Source organism: Uloborus diversus, chromosome 4, assembly GCF_026930045.1.
Source record: "Uloborus diversus isolate 005 chromosome 4, Udiv.v.3.1, whole genome shotgun sequence".
Lineage (NCBI taxonomy): Eukaryota > Metazoa > Arthropoda > Arachnida > Araneae > Uloboridae > Uloborus > Uloborus diversus.
In genome coordinates this window covers 110,658,117-110,684,751 of record NC_072734.1, presented here as the reverse complement: position 1 = coordinate 110,684,751, position 26,635 = coordinate 110,658,117, and the positions used below count along the sequence as shown (strand labels likewise).

The window sequence follows — 26,635 nt, the reverse complement described above, 5'->3', positions numbered from 1 at the left end:
AAAAATATATAAAAAAAATACCCTAGAACGAGGGCAATTCGGTCTTAATTCTTTCATCACAAATTTTATTCTTGTTCAGCGCTCCATTGGAATTTAAAACTCACTGCTTATGAATGTGCCTGCATCTTCAAGTAGTTAAAAAAATCGAACAATATATAATTAAATATTAAATTTATGATAGTTAATAAATATGGCTAGGTCTAGATAACTTTTAAGCTATGTATCAAAACTTCAGAAACATTATACACAACGAAAATGCAAAATTAAGACATGTATTTTACAGATTCAAATCAAAATATCTGAATAGAAGTAATCAAAAATTACAGGAGCCAAACTCTGGATATATTTATTGTGGAAGATCAGCGATGCCATTGCTCAACTTCCAACATAATGCAAACGTAACCAAGTGTTTCTAAAACTATACAGTTTTATAAATATAAAAAGTTAATAAAATATTCTTAGCAGCTGAGAAAGCTGACGCTCTCTTAATGACTTTCTTATCAATAATAATAATAGCCGACATAATTCAGTGAAGTGAAAAAATATTTAACCATCACACATAATAACAGCATAAAAGCATTGAATGATTAAGCACCAGTATAGTTTAGTTTAGCTATAAAACTTTTTGCATAGATATAATAATAAAAGAGATGATATCCTATTTACAAATGAATAGAATGTTTTATACGTTTTTACAGACTCGCATATTTATTCTCTAATTCTGCACTTTTAAGCGTTTTACAAATTGTACCAATTTATTACATAATAATGCTGTTATTTATTATTACATATCTGATTTCAAGTATAGATCTTACGGAATTAGTTTTATTTAAAAAGAACTAGATAGTGTCAAATATTAGACATTAATACATAACACAACATTTTTGAAACACTTAATAAAATATGAAATTGAAATATGATTAAAGTAAACAATTGTCAACTGCCTTAAAATACAAATATGTCATTTTATTACTGATAATATTATTTTCAATAAATAGTACAGCATGAACTTTAATTTACTACATGTTTTATTATATATTAAGGAATATTTTTAAAGAAATATCACAGTTTGTTTTAAAAATATTAAAATTTTGATTTCTAACTCATGTATTACCATATTTATAGCATGTAGATATGAGAATTCTAATGCAAGTATATATATTTACAAGTTATTAGAAAATATTTCAATTTCTTTACTACTTTCACTAAATTAAAATAAAATATCAAACAAATTATCACAGTTTAATATAATACAAATTAAAATAAACAAATTTACTAATATAAAGACTAACAGTAAATCACATGTACTTTAATTATTCAATAGCATTTTTAAAAACAAATTTATAACTAAGACTGCTTTAATATCACACTTGATAAAAACAAAGCAAAAGTTTTTCAATTTGCTTTAAATCAATTTTTTATAAAGCAGATATATGAAAAACTATGATTATTAACAACAAATTCGACTAATTTCAAGTTTAAATTGAAAAATTAACACTATAAAATGCAAGTAATTTAAAATATTCAAATTTCTCATTTGTTACAATTTTAACCTACTTTTTAATTTTTCTTTTAATATTTCCTATTTTTACATTTATGTCAAAAATAAATAAATAGATAGATAAATTGCATCAGTTTGAAGAACATTCAGAACACCCCAGAAAATTACAATATGCAAAAAACTACGCAATAAGAAACTTTTCAACATGTTGAATGAAAGAATAAATATTTTCGAAAGAAATAAATAAAATTTCTAGAGAAAATTGAAACTATCATTAACAGATCAATCAACAATCTTACACATCTTTTGATTTATATAGGAATTTAAGGTAAGTACTAATACATCTTTTTCGGAGGTCTAAAATATAAAATTCTCAATTTAAGAAACATTACACACTTTCTAAGTCCTAAAACAGGCGCTTGATTAGTATTAAGTTTAAAAGGCAACTAAGATCATCAATCAAATCTATCACAATTCTGTCTGAAGCAAATACTTTGAAAAAAAAATACAAGTCGCCAAACGAAAAAGGCACTTAGCATAAGCAGATATTTGTACTGTTTTAACACTTATAAATAAAAATCTCTCTCTACGTACTAACACTTCAATACAAAAATTCTTGACATAATTTCAGAATCATTGTTGAGTTACAAGTTATTCTCTCGAATTATTTTCCCATTCTTTTTGTCACAAATAGTTACACTATCATTGGACGCTTCGTATCGTTGGACCATGACCCCACTAGATGGAGCTGACGCTTTAAGGGCCTTAACTATTTATGATTTTTCTGTATTGCACCGATGCAACTATGATCTGCTCTTGAAATTCTTGAAAATTTCGAAACTTCATATGTCGCCCATTTTGACCACAAGAGGCGCTGAACCGAAGCCACCAATTAATGGCAACGTAATGGAAAGCAGGGGTTGCCTGTTGCGCCCTCTTATTGCCATGAGTCTCAGCGATTGTCATGGCCTATTAGAATTAAGTGCGGCCATGAATGGACACACACTTCCTGGTTTCCACTATCGTTGGAGACCAGGAAGCTGTCGGTTTTCATTTTCAGGGTCCGGGACATTCTCAGGGGGCTTTGTCCACTTGATGAGCATCTCCGGAGAGCGATAGAGGAATATGAGTTTCGCGAACAAGTCTTCCTCCAGGGTGAATTCTCCACTCTCTCGCACCAGGTATATGTCCAAGCACAACTGCAGTACACGATCTACATAAGGCATGTCATCAAACATAATAGTGAAGGATGTTCCTGCGACGAAGCCTCTCACCAAGCGAGACACGACTAGAACAAATGTGGTATATAACCCCACAATTCTGAAAAAGAGACAAAATAATCCAAACTTTCAGTTGTCATACACGTTACAAGTTTTATAAATTACAGAATAATGATATTTTGCATGCATTATATGAGAATTGTATCATAAAAGGATGTAAAATAAGAAGTCATTTTTACCAGTGGTTCTTTTTATACAGCATTTTGAAAGTGGGACTTCGGCCAAATCATCGAAGCTTTGGCTCAGCCGAAACATGAGCTGTGGTTCGGCTGCTTCAGCCTGAGACAATGTGTTGCGAATTTTCTTTTGCAATTATTATATAAGATATTGTCCTTTAAATTCAAAATTGTACCTTATGATAAATCATAATAAAAATGTATACACTTAATTCCTTTTGGAGAATAAATAAAATGTTTATTATCAATATATTCTATTGAAAGTTACGTTACATTTAGTTTATAGTTTTATTAAAAAACTCAAGTTTGAAAATGATGACGTATTAAACACTCTTCAAATATTTCTAGTTTTGAAACTTATAATAATGGTGATGTTGCATTACATGACTAGGGGATTGCAATACCGGACCAAATATGCAATACCGGTATTCACTATTTTTAAAAAGTGAGACCGGGATACCGGTATTAATACCGGTATCAGAAATTTCTCAAAAAAAGATTGAAAACATTGTTTTGTTGCCATGTTTCATAATTTTGTGCAAAAATGGAAGCATATTGTGAACAAAAATAAAATGAAGGAACAAATCGATAATAGTAAGAAACATAATGCATCCATTGAATTGTCATTAAGCATGAAACTCTCTTTAATGCACAAATTTCCAACAAAAAAAAAAAGTGCAGTTGAAAATACACTTTCCGATTACATACAGGTCAGTGGTAATGGTAACAATGCGAGATACATCTCCTCCATTGCCTGGAAGTCTTCAAACAATTTGGTATCTTCATGGGCAGATTTATGGGGGGGGGGGCGAGGGGGGTCAATGCCCCCCAGCCTTGGGAGAACTTTATACATGGTAACAGCACACCTTCAAAAATGTGAAAAAAAAAAATCATGATTTTTTTTTCTTTTTTTGAAAAGTTCAGAAGTGAAAATGAAGAGAATAACAACTGTCCTTTTCTGATGGGGGAGGGGGGGGCACCACACACTGTATTACAAAGAGTGAAGCTGTTACCGGGTTGTTGAAAACGACTACTTCGAATTGAAAACCATTAGAGCAAGTATATAAGTGAAAATATGAGTAATCAGCTGTTATACTTAAAAAAATCAATGACTGTTTCAACAAATTGGAAACTAAAACAAAGATTAAAAAAAAAAACGGATTTACCTACAAACTAAACAAGCTATAGTTGAGGGCACCCCGCTTTGTTGAAGGCCCCCAACTCCGGAAAATTTCATGATTTCTTCTTTAAAAAAAAGAAGAAAAGTACTTGAAAAAATAAATTCCATGTTAAGGTGCTTGTAAACCTTGAAAATTTGGAAAAGTGTGGATACAAACCATAAATTTAAAAATTCATAGCAAATGATGGGGGGGGGGGGGGGAGAGAGAAATGCCAAAGTGTGTCAAGTTTAGCTCCTTGCCACATCCTGCATCAAAAATATAAAAATCATGGTTCTCACGTTTCTGTAGCATTTTACTTGAGATAAATTTTTGTGACTCACATGTTTCATATATTGCTGTTTATTTAATCCCGAATGCAGTAATTTTGGAAATTATTTTGTATAACTTGCGTTTATCTTACTTCTTCTGCATATTGTTAATCTGTTCAGCCCAGAAAGAAAAAAAAACACTACCTCTATTTTTTTTTTTTTTTTTCACTACTTGTAATTGAAAATAAAGAGTTGTTGTAATGAGAAATCAATAGTTTTTTTTCTTTTAAACTTAAAATGTTGTTGTTGTTCCTGATGGCCCTTGGAGCACCCAAGGCAATGAATAACAGAGGCGTTAATCCACTTTTGAGGCTAATATGAGCGGCTTCCGTTTGACTGAGCCCCATTTTAGGTGGACGTCCGACTTTTACTCAGACACATTTGACAGATAGCACAATTCAGATTTATTACAATACGAGGAAATCAGAAGAACACCCAGGGTAGTAGGGGGGAATCGAACCTGTGCCTCTATGCATGCAAGCAGTTGCTGAGCAATACCGCTTGGCCACTGAAGCCCCAAGCTTAAAATAGTTGTTTCTTACAAAGTTAGAACAATACTGTAAAACAGTACAATCAAGTACTAAATTTCAGAGACTGGAAAGGCCAATTTAAGTGCCTTAAATAATTTTAACTGTTCTCAAGTCCTTGAAACGGATTAGATGAGTGTTTGAAATTCCTCAGCAAAATGTGCTTCACACATTTATTTCTTATCAAGTGTATAAATTATGAACTGTGCAAATGGCCTATTTTTCTAAATCTATACACCATTTCTTTTAAAGCATTTTTTTACTATTGATCATTTTGTATTTAATTCACTGTTGTATTTGTCGGTGGGTTGGAGGCATGAGCAGAAAACTGATTGAATTGAGCCAACAGCCAAAGTAAGCAAATAACAATGCATAATCTTCTATTCTTTTTCGCTTTTTCTCTCTGATAACTGTTGTAATTGATTTGTCAACCTGAAAACACATTTTTAGTCTGTATTATCGTAATCTGCAAAAGAGTGTTTTGCTATTTGTCTCCGAGATTTTAGTAGTTCCAATTACTCCTTCTAAAGCTTCAAAATGCAGAATTTTTATATCTATTTTACAAAAATTCCTCCAGGGGAGAAATCCCCGGACCCCCTAAAATTGGAGATATTCTATCCCCTACTTAAAAGGGACTCCATTTTCCACCTTATTAGACCTTATGTATAATGCATTGGGGGGGGGGGGGAGCCTTAAAAAATGGCCTTTTTTGACGCCGATAGAGAAGTTGACTAGACTACTAAAGAGACCCAAACCCTGAAATAGCTTAGAAGCACGCTATGTCTAAATCCAACCAGTTGTAATCAATACAACTGATAATGCTAATAATAAAAAAATAAATAAAAAGCTGTCCCCCTAGGAACTCAGTTTTAAATCCGCCTATGGGTCTCTTGCATGGTATTTTCAGATGAATCCTTTTTTACTTCCTTTTACAAAAAAGGAAGTATTGTATTCGCGAAAAAATTTTCACTCAAAAATCGGCCTTAATTTCCATTTTTCTCACCCCCAAATGAATGTTGAGTTTTTTTTTCAACCGGACCACACCTGGATATATGCTTAGGAACCTACAGACACCCGAAATATCCATTTTAACGACCCCCGAATTAACTACAATAAATTTTCTCGTGACGTACGTATGTACATATGTATGTGCGTATGTATCTCGCATAACTCAAAAACGGTATGTCCTAGAAAGTTAAAATTTCCTACGTAGACTCCTGGTGGGGCCTAGTTGTGCACCTTCCCTTTTGGTTGCATTTGGATGTTCCTAAGGGGGTCTTTTGCCCCTTTTAAGGGGAAATCATTGTTAATTTCGATGTAAACTCAAGTGGTGTTATAATTCGGACACTTGTCGCCAGTCTTTTGGTTGCCAAGTTTTGTTGCCAACTTGGCGACAAATTTGGCGTTTTTTTTTTTTAATTTTAATTTTTTTTAAACTTTGGTTTCAATTTGGCCACTGTTGGTGATATTTAGAGAGTAAACAATTGAATCACATTAAAATTGCCAATAATGGGGAAATGACATTAAATTGGAGTAAAAGGAAGTCATGTGATTCACACATCAGTTCGTTTATTTTGTGTTTGGGTGTATTTCTTTTGTATCGTGTGTAGTATTTTTTTTCTTTTGAATTTACAGCTAGTTATAACTTCTCTTTGAGAGTTGAATTGCAAAATAGCTTCAAATACCAGTATTCGATATACTTGTATTGCAATCACAATATATGACCAAAAATATTGGGACACTTTCAAAAATTCACATTTTTACGGATTTCTCAAGGAAGTAAAGATCAACTGCACTGTAATTTTTTTCACATAAAAAGTATACCATAACTGTCATTTTCCAATAACAATTAAGTTCGCAATTCATTTAGGGGACCAGCAACAAATTGAGGAAACAAAAAAAGGTTTTTGATCTTTTTCATTGTAAATAGCTGGGAATAAGCTATATAGATTTCAGAAATAAGTTAAAAATCTATCAAAAATTTATTTTTATATTTTCATAAAAGTATCCCTTATACCCAGGGAGATATAAAGCATTTCCTTCAAAAATGCAAATTATCAACATTTATCATCCACAAAGCTCAGATATATCCTGCAACTCATAAAAAAATTCCACCTCAATATCTTTAAAATTGAAAGTTATCAGCAATCTAATGAGCCGAATTTCTATAATTCTTGGATAGGCGAGGAATGGTAAGGGGTCGTTCACAAACTAGCAACACTTTCCTGCTATCGTTGCAAAGTGATTCATGATAAGAACGGATTATTTGCGAACATCGTCTAGCGAAGAATTATTAAAATTCGGCTCATTAGACCGCTGATAACTTTTTAGATTTTAAAGATATCAAAGTGGAATTTTTTATGAGATGTAGGATATATCTGGGCTTCCGATTATGAAAGTTATAAATCGTTATCTTTTGCGTATGCACAGTGAAAAATTGCTTTAAACGTTCATATTTCATTAAATTTTCAATATTTTAAATTCAAATTTTATTATTATGTTTCTCTAATATGATGTCAAATATTCTGAAAGTTTAGTAACGTTTGATGGAAAACTCTGCGTGATATGAGGCGAAAACCTTTAAAAAAATTTTTTGCATTTTTGAAAGAAATGCTTATATCTCTGTAGGTATAAGAGATACTTTTACAAAAATATAAAAATAAAATCTAGATAGATTTTTAACTTACTTCTGAAATTTGTAGCTTATTCCCAGCTATTTACCATGAAAAATTATCAAAAACCTTTTTTTGTTTCCGCAATTTGTTGTTCGCCCCCTAAATGAATAGTAGAATTAATTTTTGTTGGAAAATGGTGGCTGGAGTATACCTTTTATGTGAAAGAATTGCAGAGCGATTGGTCTTTTATTTCTCGAGAAATCCGTAAAAATGTGAACTTTGAAAGTGCCTCAATACTTTTGGTCATATAGTGTTCTTACGTATTCAACGGCGGATATGGAACTAAAAGGCATCCTTAAGTTATTTGTTTTAGAATTATATTTTATTTTTAGTTGTAGGTACCATATTTCAGTTTTTTAAATAGATGCATTAATCTGTCAACATAACTTATTTTGTATTCATTAATCTAGATTATCAACAACAAGCCAGGATTGTAAAGCATGCAGATAACTGTCAATGCATAACATTAGAGCTACATTTTAATTTAATTTTATTATTGATATTATTATTTATTTATTTATTTCTTTTCTGTGTGTCAAAATCAAAATAAGGAAAGCCTCCAGTCCCCCCCCCCCCCCATTAGTAGCACATCCACCCTAGATTTACATTCTAAATATTTGTTTTAAATAATTAAAATAAAAAAAATTATTTCAGATTAATTGAAAAAAGAATTCCAGATTAATACTTGAAATAAAAGATTAATTTTTTATCATATTAGTTGGTTATTATAAACATTAACTTAAATGTAGAGCATGCCTTTAATATTCCTAATAATGTTTTATAATACTTATTCTAATGAAAAATTAGAAACATGGGCTTTTCTGGTACTACCGGTGCAAAGCAAAAGTGAAATCTTAATTGTTGATATGTATTAATTTAAAAAAGAACAGTAAGCTACAAATGTTGAAAAAACTAATAGTAAAATATATGGAGAATTAAATGATGTTATATGCATTTATTGTGCATTTAATGCTAAAACTCAACATGCATAGCAGCCGAAGCTCCAGCCATTAGTTGGCTGAAGCTTCGGTATTCGACACTTCGGAGAAATTGCGCTTCCTGCCATTTCTAAGAAAAAAAGTTAGCACACGGAGATATGAAATATCTTACCCATATCCAGATATAATGGACAATTCTGAGGGAAAAGCTTTGTCGCTGAATGCGATGATTCTCAAAAAATTACAATTTTGAATGCCCAAAATTCCATAGGGTGTTTTACTGCTGCAGTCATCTTGAACTTCCCACCACTCTACATAATGAGCTATGGATGAATTTGGCATGTCAGTGTCATTCAACATATCTCCAGTCCACATTGATATGTTCAAGCCTCGGAATGGCGTTGTACCAAAAAATGATTTATTTCTTGTAACTAGAATTTAAGAAATATTTCATGTAAGTTCCTTCAAGAATAATAAAACATTTGTAAGAAATATTAAGTGTAACATTAAATTTCTGCAAAAAAAAAAAAATACATAAATAATGTTGCTGATGTATCACTTAAAAAAATAAAATGTCATTGGCGCACTCAAATAATTTTGGCTCTGTTGATTGCTAACTCTGAGTATAAAGCAACTTCTGAGGGGTAGTTTAAGCAATACATTATCGCTTCCACACCCAGGAAGAACATCAAATGATATTTAAAACAGCATTTTGAAATGGTAGTAGCATTTCCTAGCATAAAACTGTGGTAAACTATAGAACATGTTACTTACTTTTCCAGATTGTAGCTGAAAATGATGGCTGTAATGTTTAACTTCTTTTGTTGCAAGAAAGATGTTAAACTATCAAAATGCATGCAATTTTAAATGTTTAAAATTTCATTAAAAACCCTTTTACTGCAGGAATTTTTAACTATTTTTACTATCTGCTTAAACAAATTCCCAACCCTTCCTTCATTATCACAAAAATTTTAGCCAATTTGAGCATTAGTTCCATTTTCAGATAACTATAAAGTAGGGCAATTTAATTATGGCCATGCTGAATAAACAGAAAAAGATTGCATAACAAGCCCTTCCCCCAAAGTTCTATGTTATTATAACCAAACCACTCCTCACTTCCCCTTACAGAAGAAAATTCTAGCTGTGTTAGTGAAGCTAATCATTTAGAAAAAAGAAAAAAATAAAGCAAACATAATGTAAGAGTAAAGGCTTTCATGGACAGTGTCAATAATATTAAAAGATTCTGGGCTGTTGTGCCCAGAGTAATTCCAAATGCTTTGTCCGCATCTGCGGCTCTTCCCTCATAAATATTGACAACACTTCGATACTTACATCAGTTGCTAAGAAACCGCTTCCCTGTAAGCTGCGTCCGCAGTGCCACTGAAGATGACCAACGCAGATGCCGTCCAAACATTTGGAGTTACTATACTCCGACTATGGCACAACAGCCTGGAACCTTTAATATTATTATTAAAGCAAATACAAACTTACTTTCTTTGCTGTAGAACTGTTTCACAACAGAAGCAGTTCCTTTTCCAGGTATTTTGACGAAATTGGGAAATATGTCCTGGATATTTGTAGATTCAGGAATTGCTCCACGAATAGTTGAAACATTACCATAGTTTACACTCAAAGCTCTAGCCAAGCTATCTCTCAAACCAGTATCAGTCAAGTTCAGTTCATTTTGATCTCTGACAATGGGATCTGTAGCATGAAGTTCTTTGTCTCTCATGAAAGACCACGATAACACCATTTTAAGCTCATTTGTGCCCCTCAATTCTTCGATCAAGGCCTTTTGACTAGGAGGACTGATTGTCCAGACAGAGGTTGAATTGTTGCTCAGTTCAACTATGACAGTGTCATCTTTGTCATATCCAGTGAGAAAACTGGTGGTTGATGGATGGGCCAAATTTGCCACTTCTTTTTCCATCTGCTTCCATTGGGCATCAGTGAAACTTTTTATCTGATGCCTCAGGGCAGTGGTTTGAAATATGGGTTCATAGCCAGTGATGGAGAGTTCCACCGTGCAACTGATGGGAATGTTGCTTCGACCGACCGTGTTGCCCAATGCAAACAGTAAGAGTGGGAACCAAATGATGAGGATGATTAAAAATAGTAAGAAGCCACCAACACCATACTTTATCAGAGCAGTGCGTTTTGCACCTCTAGGTGTTGGGTAGTCTGCTTCTGCTCTTCTGGTACATTTCAAAACAAATACGTTTGCATAAATATCTTCCATTTTCAGCCAATTGCTTATGTTCATACTGGTATCAGTCCAAATCCAGTCCATCAAACTTCTAAGCTCATATAGGAAAGGAATAATCATATATCTAAAAACAGATAAGAGAATAATATTAATAATTATTTTCAAAATTTCAACTTGGAAATCTTTATGTCATTTTAAAGATCAAATTTTTATAAAGCTTAGAAGTGTATAAGTGTTATAATCTATCAAACTTTTATCACAAATGTAGTTACATAAAGGTACTGCATAGGAATAACTATCTCCCAAACACAAAGAAAACAAGAAGTTCTGTCCAGAACTAAATGAGCCTACTTTCCTGTATACCAACATCAACTTTCTAGCATCTAATCAAACTTCACTAAATTAGCTGAGATTGCAAATTATGCCAAACATACCACTTTAACATTTTAAGATGATTTCTAGAAACAAAATATGTCTTGTTCATATAAAGAAACAGATACATAAAAAATAAATGAAAGAACAAAAAAGTAGTAACACCTTTTAAACAAAGCAGCTAATATATTTTTTTCCATGAGAAAAAATCTTTAATTGCCTTTAAAAAGAAAAATAATTAAAAATGATAAGCTCATCAAAATAAATACATTAAATTTAAAAAAAAAATCATTTGAAACGAGTTTGAATGGTTCAAAATTAAATGTAAAATTTTTCAAATCAAAAAGATATTTTCTATATATGTTCTTCATCAAGATATTCTTCCAACGAAGTTTGTTTGGTGCAAATTTGCTTCTAATGCGGGAGTTATATTTGCCTTAAATTTCCCTTGTGTGATAAATGGGCCTTGAACTGTTCAAACATGAACAAAATTGTTCAAAAAGTGAAATATGGAAATGAGGCGAGACCTCACCAAGATCTTTCGAACAAAAAAAAAAGATTGTTCGAATTGGACTGTTTACTCAAAAGTTATTAGGGAGGGGGGGTGACAGACCGACCGACAAACTATTTTTCCCCATCTCAATACCTACTTTCCAATTTTTAATTTTTCAATATTTATTTAATTATTTTATTTATTTTAAACTTTTTTTCGTTTTTAGTGGTATTTTTAAGATGCATTAAGCCTTCTTTCATGTTTTTTCTTCTTTCTTTGACTTTTACTCGGAAAGTAGGCTAAAAATGCAGAAATATTAGAACTTCGTTCAAAAACAGTCTATAGCACTATGTAACATGATTTTTGTTTATGGGTAATAAATATCATTTTCTAATGGGTTTTATCATAAATTATAGGTAAAACTTTTCCAGAACTTTGCTTCTGTAATCAGAACAACGAAAAGTAGAAATTTGTGTACTGTCATTAAGAAAACAGAATTGAGATAAGGCAGAAAGGGAACAAAACATTTGAAAAAAAAATGGTATATTACAATCAAAATTCTACAAATTGATGATCAAAGAAGCTAGAACAGTTTTGCAATATTTGCATGTCATGTCATTTTGTGAATAAGTCTACCCAATAGTGACTGTCCTATCAAGCATTCACTGTATTTTCAACAATTATATTAGAAAAAGTTCAATTACTATAAGTGGTAACTAAAAAAAAAGTAAAAGTTGGCAGCTATTTTAATCAGGATTGCTATTTTGTTCACTTTTTTGTAAAAAGTCCGGGATGCCAGAAGAAATTGGACAAAATGTTCAAAATTGGACGAAATGAAAAATCAACTGATTATCCACACATAAATTTATTGTTATGGTGTAATAAAATTAGTATATAATTCAAAAACATTATGTATTATGAATTAATCATTTAATTTAAATAGAATGGTTGGTCACTTTAGAATTTAATAAATCCAAAAAAATTTTAATAACACATTAGTGCAACTAATTTTAGATCATAATTTACTTAAACGTAATAAAATTTAACAACATGAATAAGCAATCGGGCGTAATTACACAATTATATATTACAATAGTAGAAATTGAACTCAATGGAAAAGTCAAAAGAAATGCTTGGAGACATACATACAAAACAAAGATTTATAGACAAAAAACATTTTACTGTTATATTTTTCGTGTTTTTATTGATGTCACCCCATAGTAAAATATTTATGTACTCTGCATTTTTTTATGGATATGTTAATGCCATACAAATTACTACTTTAGTAGGGTGGTGGGGACTCAGAGCAGTGTACCGGAAGAGACTATAATTAGCAAATGGGTAGATAGCTTTAAAATGGCCATTAATTTTCATTGGGGACTAATAAATTGACTAGGAACAGCCTAGCTGCATTCAGAGCCTGTTGCTGATCATCACACTTGTATTTGTATTACAATAACATATTTCACTTCATGTCAACATTTCCTTTGTTATAGTTTTTCTTTTTAAATATGATTTTAATGTTTTGAGAGACTCCAACCTTTAAAAACCTTTTATTTTTACTTTTTAATTTTATAAATGCATTTATTATGGGCAATAAACCTCCACATCACAGATAAACATCTTAAAATGCACAGCTGATGTGTTTGTTTCTATAAATGCTAGTACATGCATTATAACTTATTAACACTCATTTGATTTATTCATTTTACACTTACATAAGCTTCAACTGATCTTAATTTTTTTCATTTTCCCTTTAAAATATTTTTCAATCAATTGTTTATATGCATATTTATGCATTCTATTTTTATATTAAAATAGTATTTGAATAAGAAAAATCTATATAAATATTTATTATTTTTTAACTTCAAATTTTGAACTAAAACCTTTCTGTTTACCGAAAAAGGGAACAAAATGACATTTTGTATGGGACGGTTTTTTCCGGGTTGGACAAAATAGGATAACCTTGATTTTAATGTCACTGGAACAGCAATGAAAGTTATCTTTGAAGGGTATAACTACTCTTGTTTACATACTTTCAGCTCATTTATAAGAGAAATTAATCCTGTTAAACTAAAAAGAAAACTTTTTTGAAAATGTATTAGCATAATTTGTATCATTCATAAAAAGTATAAAGGATTTGATGTTCATATTCCTTTAAAAGTGTTTTTTTTTTATTTTAATGAAGATTAAAAATGTATGAGTATTTTAATTCATCACATATTTTGGGCATACATTTACTTACAGAAAGTACAATATACCCTCTTAACTGCTGCAATATAACAATTGGAGTTGGTAATAATACAGTTTTCTCTAAACCCATCAACAGATATGTAAAGAAAACTTTTACATAAGAGCATGCATTAAAATGAAACTATCATTATTTGCCACACACTGAGAAAAATGGTAGAAATCACAGCACTTCATTCAAGAAATTGTACAAAACTTTCATCATTGTTCAAAAGGTTTAAATATTAAATGTTTATGCTCTTAAAAGTTAACTTTTATGAAGATTAAAAATGCATAAGAGTTACTTTTTACTATAAATCATAAGTATCTCAAACATAGAAGCTAGTGCACATCATATACAGGTGACAGATCATTTTAATACATAAATGACAAAAAGGATGATGACAAAAGAATTTTTAATCATCAGAGGGATAGTCGAATATTCTCACTTATCCCATATTTTTATTTATTTATTTTTTTATTATATACGAACATGATAACAAAAAGATAATTAGAAGATCTACTACACTTAGAGAAAGAGCAGAAATATTGGTACTTCATTTAAGAAAGTGCCCATAATCTACAGCATTTTGTTATAATTTTTTGTAAAAGTGGTTTATATTAATTTTTAAACAAAATCATGAAGGTCATTAAACTTTAAATAAATGCTTCAACTTAAGAAATATTTCAGAATTTGCATCAGAAATGCAGGTTCTTTACGAGCAATCAAATATATAGAGATTAAATTTGATTTTGGTTTCTCATTTTGGAAAGCAAGCAAAATGTGTCCGCAAATGTTTAACAGTTTACTGAACAAAATATTAACTCATTTTAAGAAAAGTAATCATATGAAAATAGCAGTAGCATATAAAAGAAAAAATAGTTTCATTCTTTAACCACTTTTACTCTGAATTAGTTTTTTTCATTGTACTTACCCTTTAAAAAGGAAAAGGTTAGCATAATTGTACTTCTTGCAGAAGAAATTACCCAAAATACGAGTTGGATATCCAGATCGAATTTGATGTGCAGAAAGCAGCAAATATATACATTTGAAAAAGTACCACATTTTGGGAGGTAAATTACCAGTTGATACAAAATCCCTAAAAGAAAGTTTCACAATTAAGTGCATATATTAAAATGCCTCCATAGCACCATTTTTTTTTTTTTAAATAAATTGAATCACTAGTGATTTCAATGAAAGATTTGTGGTCTACATATGAAAACAAACAAAACTTCTATGTAAAGATAAATTTTGTTTTGGCATAAAATCAGTCGAAAATATATTTCTTCAGGATTTACCAATAGTTGGTTTCTAACAAAACAAGTAACCCTACCCAAGTGTGAAGTGTAGTATTTTCAGTAAAATCCTGAAACATGTCAACTTTATTTTGTTCAGTTTTTTTCAGATTGTAAATCATTATGTGAATTTTTAGAATGAATCTGTAAAATAAAAGAATATATTGTACCCTCCAATTCCCAACTATCCAATATTAAGGGATGAATTTCCCCCCGTTAAAGGTGTTTGTTGACGATAAAAAGAAAAGAAAAAAGAAAAAAAAAACATGAGTTCACTATTTTTAAGTGTTCTATAAATGTGCAAAGTGTTATTCCAATCGGTGATTCACACTTGGGTAGGGTTACTTGTAAGTAATTTGTTCAGATTTACCATTATATTGAGTGTTTATGGCTATTTTACCCATTGTAATCCTGAAAAATATGTGTGGGGGGGGGTGTATGGGTGTGAACATAAAACATTATTGAAATTAAAAATACATTTAAAGGTAAAGTGGGGATACATTCAATTAAAATATAAAGAAGTGAAGGGATACTGTCCCCAAAATCCCACTTTTGACTACACCACTGATTTTAAACATAAATGTTAAAAAGTTAGTTATTATTTGAAGAAAAATTATAGGGCACCTAGAAAAATACCCAATAACGACAGTTAATTTCCAAAAACATAGATTATTGATGACTAAATTAACGAAACAATAGTGCATTTTGTTATTTTATAGCCAACAAATAAAAGTGAAATTAGACAACATACCTTGATGTAATGGCTGGAAGAATAAAGAACATCCACATATGCACAACAAAAACAGATATAACTTGAAATATTAGTTTTCCTAATATATATTTTCTCAAATATAATGCTCTGTCAGTGACAATTGTAGCAAATTGAGCTATCAACATAATTAAGAATGGTATTGGAACCTAGAATTAAAAGACAAAATGTTAAAAAAGAAAAGCAAAATTTAGTTTCAAAAAACTACTGGCAGAATCCCAAATTAACTTGCCTTATTTTCTTCAAAATATGATGTAACAGCTTCAGAACCTTCAGTCTGCAGAAATAAAATTTAATAGGTAAGATTTCATACAAAATTCAATTTTAAAAACATAACTTTTATTAACTAGTAAATCAAATTTAATATGGAAGTATTCATATTACTATCAGAAAAATTTAAATTCAAATTAAAATGGTGTAAAAAATACATTTAGAGTTTATAAGACATTAAAATTCAAAGCAACATTAAAATACAAGTTCAATTATAACACAACACTTTACCACTATTTTTAAAAAAATTGTTTAAAACTAGGTTATTTCACTTGTTTGAAATCATAACAGATGTTTTGCAAAAATATGAATAAAAAAATTAATCTTACCCCAAATGCCCAATAGCCAAAGACAACGATGAAGAAGTTGATGAAATCGCAGAAAAACATAAGAGCATATACATCTACAGTAACACGGTACTCAGGATAAAGAAGATGGTAAAAAAACATTTTCACAGGGTCTACGATTGAGTTGACACTATATAAAAAATAATAATAATAAGATGTTAAATTTGAATGTTTATCCTCCTGAGCAATATCAGATGACAATATTCTTAACTTGTTTACATTTTAACAAAAAAGACACACACAAAATGTTCTTCTTAGAAAAATCATTGTTATTATAAACATCTACAAGTAAGTCTTCCAACTAGAATGTGCAGAAAATATTCTTTTTTTCCCCTGTTGAAAACAAACCTGATAATAGAACCTTACTATTTACAAGAGAATTTAAACAATAGAAATGATTCAAATAGCATAATGTACTAAATAAAGCATTTCAACCAAACAAAACTCCTAAAAACCAAACATTCATAATTTCAAACACTTAACTAAGTCTTCAACTTGACTAATCTCTAATTAACAGCAAAAATGGCTCCCTCCACAACTTGAAGTTTTGCTTTCCTCACAGGTGACAGTAATTGCTTTGCTAAATTCCTCTTTCGTCATTGACGAGGAATTGCAAAAAAAAAAAAAAAAAAAAAGAAAGAAAGAAAGGAAAGAGAAAAAAAAATACCACAATAATACTAGTAACCATCTAAGAGTCAAAGATTGAGAACTCAGCTATATGACAAATGAGGAAGTGAGACGCAAAGGGATAGAAGTGTCAAACTCAAAAATTTGGAGATAACTAGTACAAATGGCAGGTGAACCTCTCCTCTGCTTTGGGATAAGAGGTAGTCAAACCCGTCATATCGAAATCCTCCGGAGGGGGGGGGGGGATACTAAATGCAAATTATGCTGAAAAAAACAAAACCACACTCACATATATGCAAATATATTAATTTCTCAAAGCCAGGGAAGTGAGGGGGGGAGGGCTTAATTGGCTCCTAGTGATCCCTGAAACGATGGGCCTGGAGATAGTACAAGCAGTCCTGGAAAGTGCTGTTGTGCAGCATGATTCAGAAAAACTTTTCAATTAAAATCAACCTACGACTGGAAATTTACATGCGTTTCACTCAAAACTTGAAAATATCCACTTACCCATCCTTTGCTTTTCACCATGTTCAGGTTATTTGCTGAGGAAATGTGGAGTTTTCTTCCTTCTGTTATCGACTAGAGTCAAAGCGGAGTTTTTACCCACAATGCACTTCACAAAACAAATGTGCGCATTAGCAGGGTATAGCCGCAAAGGATGTGGGGCAAAACCCCTTTCTTAAATACAGGATACAAGCTCTTTTTGCCTGTGAGAGGTGTATTTTCCATCCAGTTTTTTTCGGAGTTGAAGCAGGGAAATACCAGGTACAAAAGACTCATGTAAACGCTGCTATTGCCTCAAATAAAATGCAGCATTGGCAGAAAGGGCATAAATTGTGTCGAATCAAGCAGGAGCTGATCAGACACTAGATGTAAGAAGCCATGAGAAGAATCATGACTTTGTTTCCTTTGTCACCCTCATAGCATGCTTCTCCAGCATCTTATCTTACTCTAATACCAACAACAGCACAACAAGGAACTTCTAAATATGAAAGACAGGGGCTAGGTTGAAATGCATGAGACAAAAATTAAGCCAACACTATCATTCTCCGGGGTAGCGGTGTAGGAGAGGGAGTGGTCCCCGGGTACGGACCCCTCCCTTGAAGCTCAAAGTTAAGCTCCAATAATGCAAATTCAAGTTATTCCATATTATTTAAAATACTTTTTACATCATTGATTCAATTATTTGTATGTAATACTGTGTGCCAAAAACTTAAAATATCTCTGCTTTAATTTACATTTCCAAATATCAGAGTTGGCTGATTTTAGGCAAGACACCCCCCTTGAGGAGTTTTTAGCTACGCCACTGCTCCAGAGTCCCCGCACCAACGACAGAGGTGGCTTACAAGTGATAGTTGGTCCAAGGACAAAACTGCAGTCTCTGGATGTTGTAAACCGACTGTCAGTATTTTACATGTGTGTGTGTGTGTAATTCTGCCTTAGCCCTGGGCAGTAATTTACTGTTTATTATCCATACTTTGCCTTCAATCAATGAGTTGAACCGCCCCATTGTCCAGGACTCTCACTGGTGTGCTAAACTGATTTTAGCCACCAGTTTGTTGGCACTCTCACTGTCAAGGTGATTAAAGCTACCTCCAGCTTGGTTATTGACTATTCCAAATGGATAGTTAATAGCAAGTATGAAACTACAGTCTCTGGATGTCATAACCAGACTGTCGTCATTTTGCATGTGGCTTTACTAGTTAGAAGGGGATCCAAAAGACAGCTAGTTCTTTTTCATCCAGGTCGAGAGCCGGGTAACCTGATCCAATATCCACAGAGGTATTGATATGAATAGGGATTTGGAGGACTTTGTGACCAATACAGATTTAATGTGCACCAGTCAGCTTTATCACACATGGATGATTTTAATAAAACTGACAATAAACTTACAATTCTTCAATTGGGAGTCAAACCAAACAAGCTACTACAACTCAAAAAAATTAAGTGAATAGGGCTGTGGTCTGAAAAATGATATGGTAGCAAAGGATTAAATTCTTAAGATCTGCAGCCCATCATGAAGTCCTCCAAGTGAAAGGATATGTCTGGGGGAGCAAAGCCCAGAGTTATTTGGCTTCTGGTTTGGTTCTAAATTATCAAACTGTCCATAGATAGTGCTGCCATCTATCGTATGTTGTCAGAGCCAAATCAGACTTCCACCTAAGTAGGTGCTCAAGTAAACAGAAGCCGTACCTCTCTGCCTTAAATCGAGTAGCATCTCTATTTGGGCTCTGGTTCCTGAGGAGCATAAGTAACAACAACAAGCATTCTTTTTTTTTTTTAAAGAAATAGTGTTCAATACTTTACAGCAGTGGTGCAAACCTACGACCTGTGGGCCATATGTGGCCCAACGTCGTGCTCAATGTTACAAAACGAAAAATATATTATGAAACCTTCAAAAACTACTGATCATCCTTATTTGGTGTTATGAATAATTGTAGAAAATTTGAAGTCAAGTAGTTACAAATTGGTTCCTTAAAGTAGATGCAAAGTTTTAATCAATAAAATAAGCATGACATCAATTTTTGACCTGCAGGAGACTTTCATTTTCTTTGTTTCCCCAATTTATCTAGAAAACAAGTTCAAATACATTTACATTTTTTATGAGCTTTGGCCAACGAGATTCATCTGAATGTGAGGTGTGATCCGAGGGTAAAAAAAGTTTGGGCACTACTGCTTTACAGAATACATATTTTTACAAACATAACTTTCTTTTCTAATAACTATGCAATAAAAAGTAATCAAGCTACAAAATCTTAGCATTATGTTAATAAAATTATTTTACTTTTCAAAAACATTGAAATTTAACATACATTTGGTTGACATCTAACTTTGGTAGCTCTTCATAGGAAGATTCGCTATCTGAAATGTATAGAATTTACACTTTAGGAGTTATAAATTATTAAATCATTTTGAAATTGAGAGGACAAAAGAAATTGTTTGAAATTTAATGTGATGCTTACTACACATAAAATAAAAAGATGTATTACACTGCTTAAATTTCATTGTAAATAAAAAAAAAATAATTAAGAAAACAATTACATACAAACATTTTAGTTACCAGAAGCCCTTACTTCAGAAGAAAAAAAAAGCTAAGAATAATTTCATACAAACTGTACATACACAGTAGGCTTGGAGTAATCGTGGATTACGTAATCGTAATCCGAGTAATCGATTACATTTTTGTGCAATCATAATCATAATCTGGCAATCGGTCGGTCGATGTCAATGTAGGTCTGGCCTGGATGGTCGTAATCTTGTAATTTTAATCAAGTGTTTCTCGCACAATTGTAATTGTAATCTAAATTTAAGTAATCATAATTTCTCCTTGTAATCATGCAATCCTGACTTGTTGAAAGTGACAACTTTTAAGTTGCGACTCTCCAAATGGAGGAGATGAAGCTTTTTAGGCAGAGTCTAAAGCGCTGCTGTTTAATGGTCATTAAGGGCTATTTGTTAAAGCAGGGTCATAAACAAGCCTATTTGGTTGCTACCCCACCGTAGGAACGTCTCACGAATTTTAGGATTGGTCATCAATTTTCCTTTCCATCTGTCAATGGCAGGCAAACAAGCGAAGCCCTAAGCGAAGCTGCCGTCTCGGAAAGAACAATATAAAAAGAGTACAAACACATGTTTTCGGGTTCTTTCGCACTTACATTTTTGGAATCACGGTGGTGTGGGTCAGGAGCCACAAGACTCTTATAAAGCATGCTAGTGCTCTTATGCATTTGATTGTCCTCTCTTTTTTTTTTCTTTTGACTTTTTTGGAGAATGTCAGTTTAAGACATACAAAATCAAGAACTAAAAGTAAAATTTATTTTCTTCTTCTAAAAGGGTTATGTATGATGGTATGATTTTAAAAAAATATAAAATGATGCAGTGGGACCCTGATTTTAAGTTGTCCCGTTTCATACATTATCACGCTTAATATATCATTTTCTTCTGGTCCCTGAAAATTTTAATACTGATAATGTTAAAATTTTCTGGATTTAATATAACCCTTTTTCGAAAATTCCGCTTAATACATTTCTGTACAAACATATCCAAACCATTTTTCTCAAATAAGACTCACACCAGCGTTTTTTTCCTCCTTTCTTTCTTTTTTTTAAAGATAAATTTGCTTTATAGCTGTTAGAAGCCTCTCTATGGAACTCTTTCCATTCTATCTTTTTGTCGTTTGAACAATCGGAGGAAACCTGCTTGCAGACAATCTTCCTTCAGCTAAATTGAGGACCAGAGCTTCGACGTTCTTTGTCTTGAAACTCTTCTAGAAGTTGATAACACATTATCATCTCATCTAATCACAAATTACTTTGGTATTTGATTTAACACCAACTCCTGATGAGAGTAATGAAGACAATGGGGGAAAAAATGCAAGATGTACCCACAGCTAATCAAGCGATTCAAAGCATAAAAACTGCAAAACAATTTTTATTTGAGAATTGGTATGTTACACTGTTGTTAAGATAGAATATACCTTCTGCATCAGAGCAATCATCTGGACACGGAATTAATTTGTCACCATCACAGTCTGCTGCATCTTTTTTTATTTCAGGTATGTGAGGTAATTTCTGTAAAACAAGCGTAAGTATTGATGTGATAGCGAAGTAAAACAATTGATGGATAGATTATTTAATACCATCTCAATCTTAAGCAAGAACATAGTGCAATATCACACTTACTTTACTTAAATGATAATCCTTTCCATTTGAAACTACGCTTTCGGGAGTTACATTGGATATGATCAAGCTTTTTTCTGCATCTTTCCACAATCCAAGACTCTTTAAACAAATATAAAGCATGAGATTTAGGATTATTTATTGCATATACGATTTTCATGATATTGAAGAATTACCGATCAATTAAAGAAAAATTTATTATTTTTCAAAAATAAACATAACACTATATCAACAAATAAACTTACCAAGGAAAAACTAATTTCAAACTTACTTTTAACATAAATCGATGGAAAAAGACAACTAAGAGAACACACAAATCATATACAGCATAGTTGTCATCTTTCCTTATTCCCAAAATCACAGTTGGGTAAAAGGGGTTATTGGGTGGAGGATCTTTATCATTCCAAGGAAAGAAGTAAAACTGAAACAGGTATTTACAAACCACAATGATCTAAAAAAAAGAAAAAAGGGGATTAGGTTTTAAATTATAGTGATAAGATGATAATAATCTTGACACAATAATAAAAAAAACATTAAAAAAACATTTAAATAGGACTCGACCGATGCATTGGCGCCAATGGTTCAACAATTCAGCCATCAGCATTGGTATCGGCGGCCAATGCTATCTTGCAGGAAATATTGGCCCATCGGCCTTAAAAAACATCGAAAAGCAGATGGAATAGGCCGATGTTTTTGAAAAAAAAAAAAAAAAACAAGGACCTTCACTGTTTTACTTTTTTATACAAAGTAAAGGGAATTATTGTTTTCATATAATTTTTTTTACTTAAACTTCAGTATGAATTTCTATTTTAGTCACCCTTGAAAGAATTTTTATTACTGCACTCAGGTGCAAACAAGTTAATTACTGCGTTGTTTTTGAATAAAAAAAGGCCTTGGGTAAAAAAAAAAGAGATTGGGCACCACTGATCTACATTATAAATTATATTAGTAATGAATTTTTGTTTCTCTCGTTATTTCAGAAAGAGAACCAAGATTTTTTTAGTTACGTAGTTGATCTACAGCCCAGGCTTCGTCGGGCACTAGTCATAATAACGCAATATGATGTTCATGAGCAAAAACATATCTATTTTAGGGCATATTTATTTGTAAAACATATCATACATACCTCAGTGTATGTAATAATTGTAATCCAAAATGCTTTTGTAGGTCTTGGCACAGAGAGTGTCCCCCAGAGAAATGCAAATAATGGAAGGGGAATGGATAAAATACTTGCAGACTTCATTTGGTTTACAATGATGACAATATAACAAAGCAGTTCCGAACGAGATATTGCAGCATAGTATAAAGCAACTAGAAAACGTACAAAAGTTGAGTGCTGTTTTTTGAAATCTTTTTCCCATGCTTCTTGGGAATCCATAAGTTCACAGCTAGAATGTAAACATGCACATTAAAATATGATTTTTAATTTTCTTAAAGAAAACTATACGTATGATATTAGCATAAACAATTTTTAAAGTTTATGCACTTTTCATAATACTTTTCTTAAACTAGAAAAAAAAAGTAGAGTACTTAAACATTTTTCACACTGGTAAAATTGTGCAGATATTACAACGAATTAATGAAGCATTGAATAAGCCAAATAAAACCGAGTTTTACAGCAAGCTATAGCTCGGCTCTAATAATTTAAACTTCAATGACTAAAGTATTAAACAATTCTATTTGCTAAAATAGGAAGGAGGAAAGCCAATCTGCTTCACAAATAAACATTATTGACCTTGTACACCCCCTACAGAGCCCACAAAACAAAAGTCTGCAAAAGCGATATGCTCGACATGGGGAATATGCCACTGTTGACCACAGACTTTGGCAAATGGAGCAGAATGTAGAAATTTTTGCCATCCTATACGCAACTTAGTCGAGCTTTTGAAACCAAAACTTTTGTTTCTTTTTGTTTTCGGTGCAGGTGGGTGCAAAATCGTACAAATTTCATCATTTCTAGAGCAGAACGTAGCAGGATTTTAAAATCAGAATAGTTTGGCACTATGGGAGCATATTTTCCACCCCAGTGTAATGCCAACATAAGAAAATATTTTACTTTTAGCACAAGAACAAATCAACTCTTCTGAAGTTAAACAACTTGTTATCAGAGTCATACCACACATAGTGCTACATTTCATCATTAAAATCCGTTTTGGCCATCTAAACCTACAGAATCGCGACTTTCTATGAATCATACATTAAGGCAAATGTTTTTCATTCTGGATGTGATGAAATTTTTACAAGAAGGAGCTCAGAATCAAATGTTGTAAAAATGAACTTGTGAAACAGTTATAGCCTTACTTTCATTATCAAGATCAAGCACAGATACGACATAAGGCCATTCACAAGGCTGGTCTCACTCCAATGCTCAAAAGTAATTTTAAATTAATGAGGTGAAAAGTGAAAAACACTGCAGTTTCAAAAGTTAAAAAAAAAAAAAAAGATGCATATATTGTGCCACAATTTTTAAACAGAAAATAAAAACTAGCATTTTTATACCAATAAATTTTCAGCTCACAAAGTGCTTAAAAAGGGCTATGAAATTTTGTGTTCCAGAAACATTTAAGTAGAAGAAAAACGGATTCAAAACATTATTTTGTATGACTCAAAAGTTGGAAAAACATTTAAATGAAAACACAAAAAAACAAGGTTGTCAAAAATATTAACAATCATTAAAATAAAAATTTAAAAAATAATAATAACTATCCCAACAAAACTAAAGAAATATTTAAACAAACATCACAAGCCTTGATAGCTTTTTTCAGTCTTTTTATGCAAAATATGAGACATTGAAGAATTTCATCACAAATCAAATTTCGTTAATATTACACTGAGCTCTGCTATAGAATACCTGTCAAGGAAATCCAAATTGGTTTTCTTAACTACAACAGCAACTTGCTTCAAATCCTTGGATGAACTGGGGAATGAAAGAAATAAGTTCTGTGAAACTTATAAAAATAACATTTAATTGTTGTGCAATGCTAAGTAGCATGAAATTAAAACCAAAACTTTTTTTACCCAGGCAAAGCTTCAATTTCTTTAAACTTTATTTCCTTTTCAGCCTCGTTCATATCAAAAGAACCATTTTTGATAAACTGAAAATATGCACAAAATTATTCAGTTAGTTGATAGCTATAAATAAAAATTAGCATTTATATAACTGACAACTTTTTGAAATTTAGTAATATTTTTGAATAATACAAAATATAGTGTTAAGTTGTAGAGCACAGTCAAAAAGCTTAATTTCTGTAATAAATATAAAGTAGGAAAAAAAAAGCTTTAATGAAGGCTAGCTGTATTTCACAAAGTAAACTATGTAATACAGCATGCAATTCTTATAGTGTAGAAATCTTTCCTTCAACCATTTTAGTTTTTTGACATTATTGTTTGAGTAAAACTGCAATATACATTTCCCTGATTTCATACACTCTTGGATTTTCGGATCACAGCCATCAAGGGCATAAATTCTCTAACATACTATGTAATCCAAGGGAACAGCATAAAGGTGCTGGCTGTAACATTGAAATTTTTAGTGGGTTTATTAGAGAGGGTGTTAGATTTCATTTTGGTAGGTTCTTGTTCTAGAGAGTGCTCTGTAACATTTTTTAGGGGTTATGCTATCGCTAATGAGGGCACCCCTGTCTAACCTATTCACATCATTTGCTCATTTTCAGAGCTCAGAGAACCTTTTTTTTTTTTTTTTTACTTTTTTTTTTTTTTTTCAGCACTGAGTAAGAGGTTCAGTGATTCGCTACAAAGTGGCAATTTTCTTTTTAACTATTTTGAATTTTTATTTATGGTGAGTTCATACTATTTATGCTATAGCAAAAAACCTTTTTTTTTCTTGCACCAGTTTACATTCCTTGAAATACATTGCAAGGTATCTTTGTCAATTAGAAAATTAACCGAAGAAAGGAGGTTTAAAAACATTAATCAGCATGATTACCCTTTCTTTAAGAAGTTTCTTCTCCTTGGAAAGTTGCCTTGCCACAAATCGATAATCTTTGGACACAGCGTTCAATTGTGCAGTGGCACTAATTAAAACACTATCCAAAAATTCACAGAAGAATGCATACCATCTCTTAATCTTCTCAACAAATGTTTCTACAAAAGAGATAGCTTTCAGTTACATATTGAAACAAGCTATATTTTCATGAACAAGCAAAATTATATACAGTCGAGTCTCCGTATAGCGAACACTCTATTTAGCGAAGTTCTCTCTATATAACGAAGCATGTTTGGTGACACTGAAAGTTTCAATAAAAAAGCATGCAAATCTGTCTCTCTTTAACGAATATCAAATGGCCAAATTTCTCTATTGCGAAGATTTTATGTGGGAGAAAGACAATGTTTCCGAAAATAGAAGTCTTTCTTCTGTTGCTTTTGTCGAGGATTACTCATACTACAACTTTCTTATCTTGTCTTTCAACATTCCTTTCTTTTTGTCACTTGTGTCGATGGAAGGAGAGAGACTTGAAAGGAGGAGGGAAGAATTCCCAGAGGGGGTGAGGTTTCTTGGAAATGTGTTGACCGGATGTGGTGTGATGGATTCTCACTTTTGAACTGACGTGCACATTTCGCTCATTTTCATCTTGCTCTGCAACGTGCTGCGTTGCTCAAAATGTCGAAGAGAAAGTGTTTAACCATGAAAGAAAAAATTTCACTTCTCAATGATGTTGAAAGCGGCATCAAGAAGAAAGATGTAGCCGCAAAATATGGCATTCCTGCTAACAGTGTATCCACTATACTAAAAAATAAGGA

General features: G+C 31.9%; 1 protein-coding gene across 1 annotated transcript in view; it reads right to left on the bottom strand.

Annotated features, from left to right (window-relative positions):
- Positions 1-2,192: 2,192 nt before the first annotated feature.
- Positions 2,193-26,635, bottom strand: part of LOC129220759 (piezo-type mechanosensitive ion channel component-like) — a 146,524-nt gene continuing 122,081 nt past the window's right edge. The window contains exons 29-43 of the mRNA XM_054855188.1: positions 25,821-25,978; positions 24,893-24,969; positions 24,726-24,791; positions 23,001-23,262; positions 22,146-22,325; positions 21,878-21,976; positions 21,673-21,766; positions 20,009-20,057; positions 16,551-16,698; positions 16,184-16,228; positions 15,934-16,100; positions 14,822-14,986; positions 10,078-10,916; positions 8,759-9,017; positions 2,193-2,821 (exon numbers count right to left, since the gene is read on the bottom strand). Coding sequence (XP_054711163.1) covers positions 2,521-2,821; positions 8,759-9,017; positions 10,078-10,916; positions 14,822-14,986; positions 15,934-16,100; positions 16,184-16,228; positions 16,551-16,698; positions 20,009-20,057; positions 21,673-21,766; positions 21,878-21,976; positions 22,146-22,325; positions 23,001-23,262; positions 24,726-24,791; positions 24,893-24,969; positions 25,821-25,978 — 2,909 coding nt within the window. The 3' untranslated portion in view covers positions 2,193-2,520. The remainder of the gene's footprint in view (positions 2,822-8,758; positions 9,018-10,077; positions 10,917-14,821; positions 14,987-15,933; positions 16,101-16,183; positions 16,229-16,550; positions 16,699-20,008; positions 20,058-21,672; positions 21,767-21,877; positions 21,977-22,145; positions 22,326-23,000; positions 23,263-24,725; positions 24,792-24,892; positions 24,970-25,820; positions 25,979-26,635) is intronic.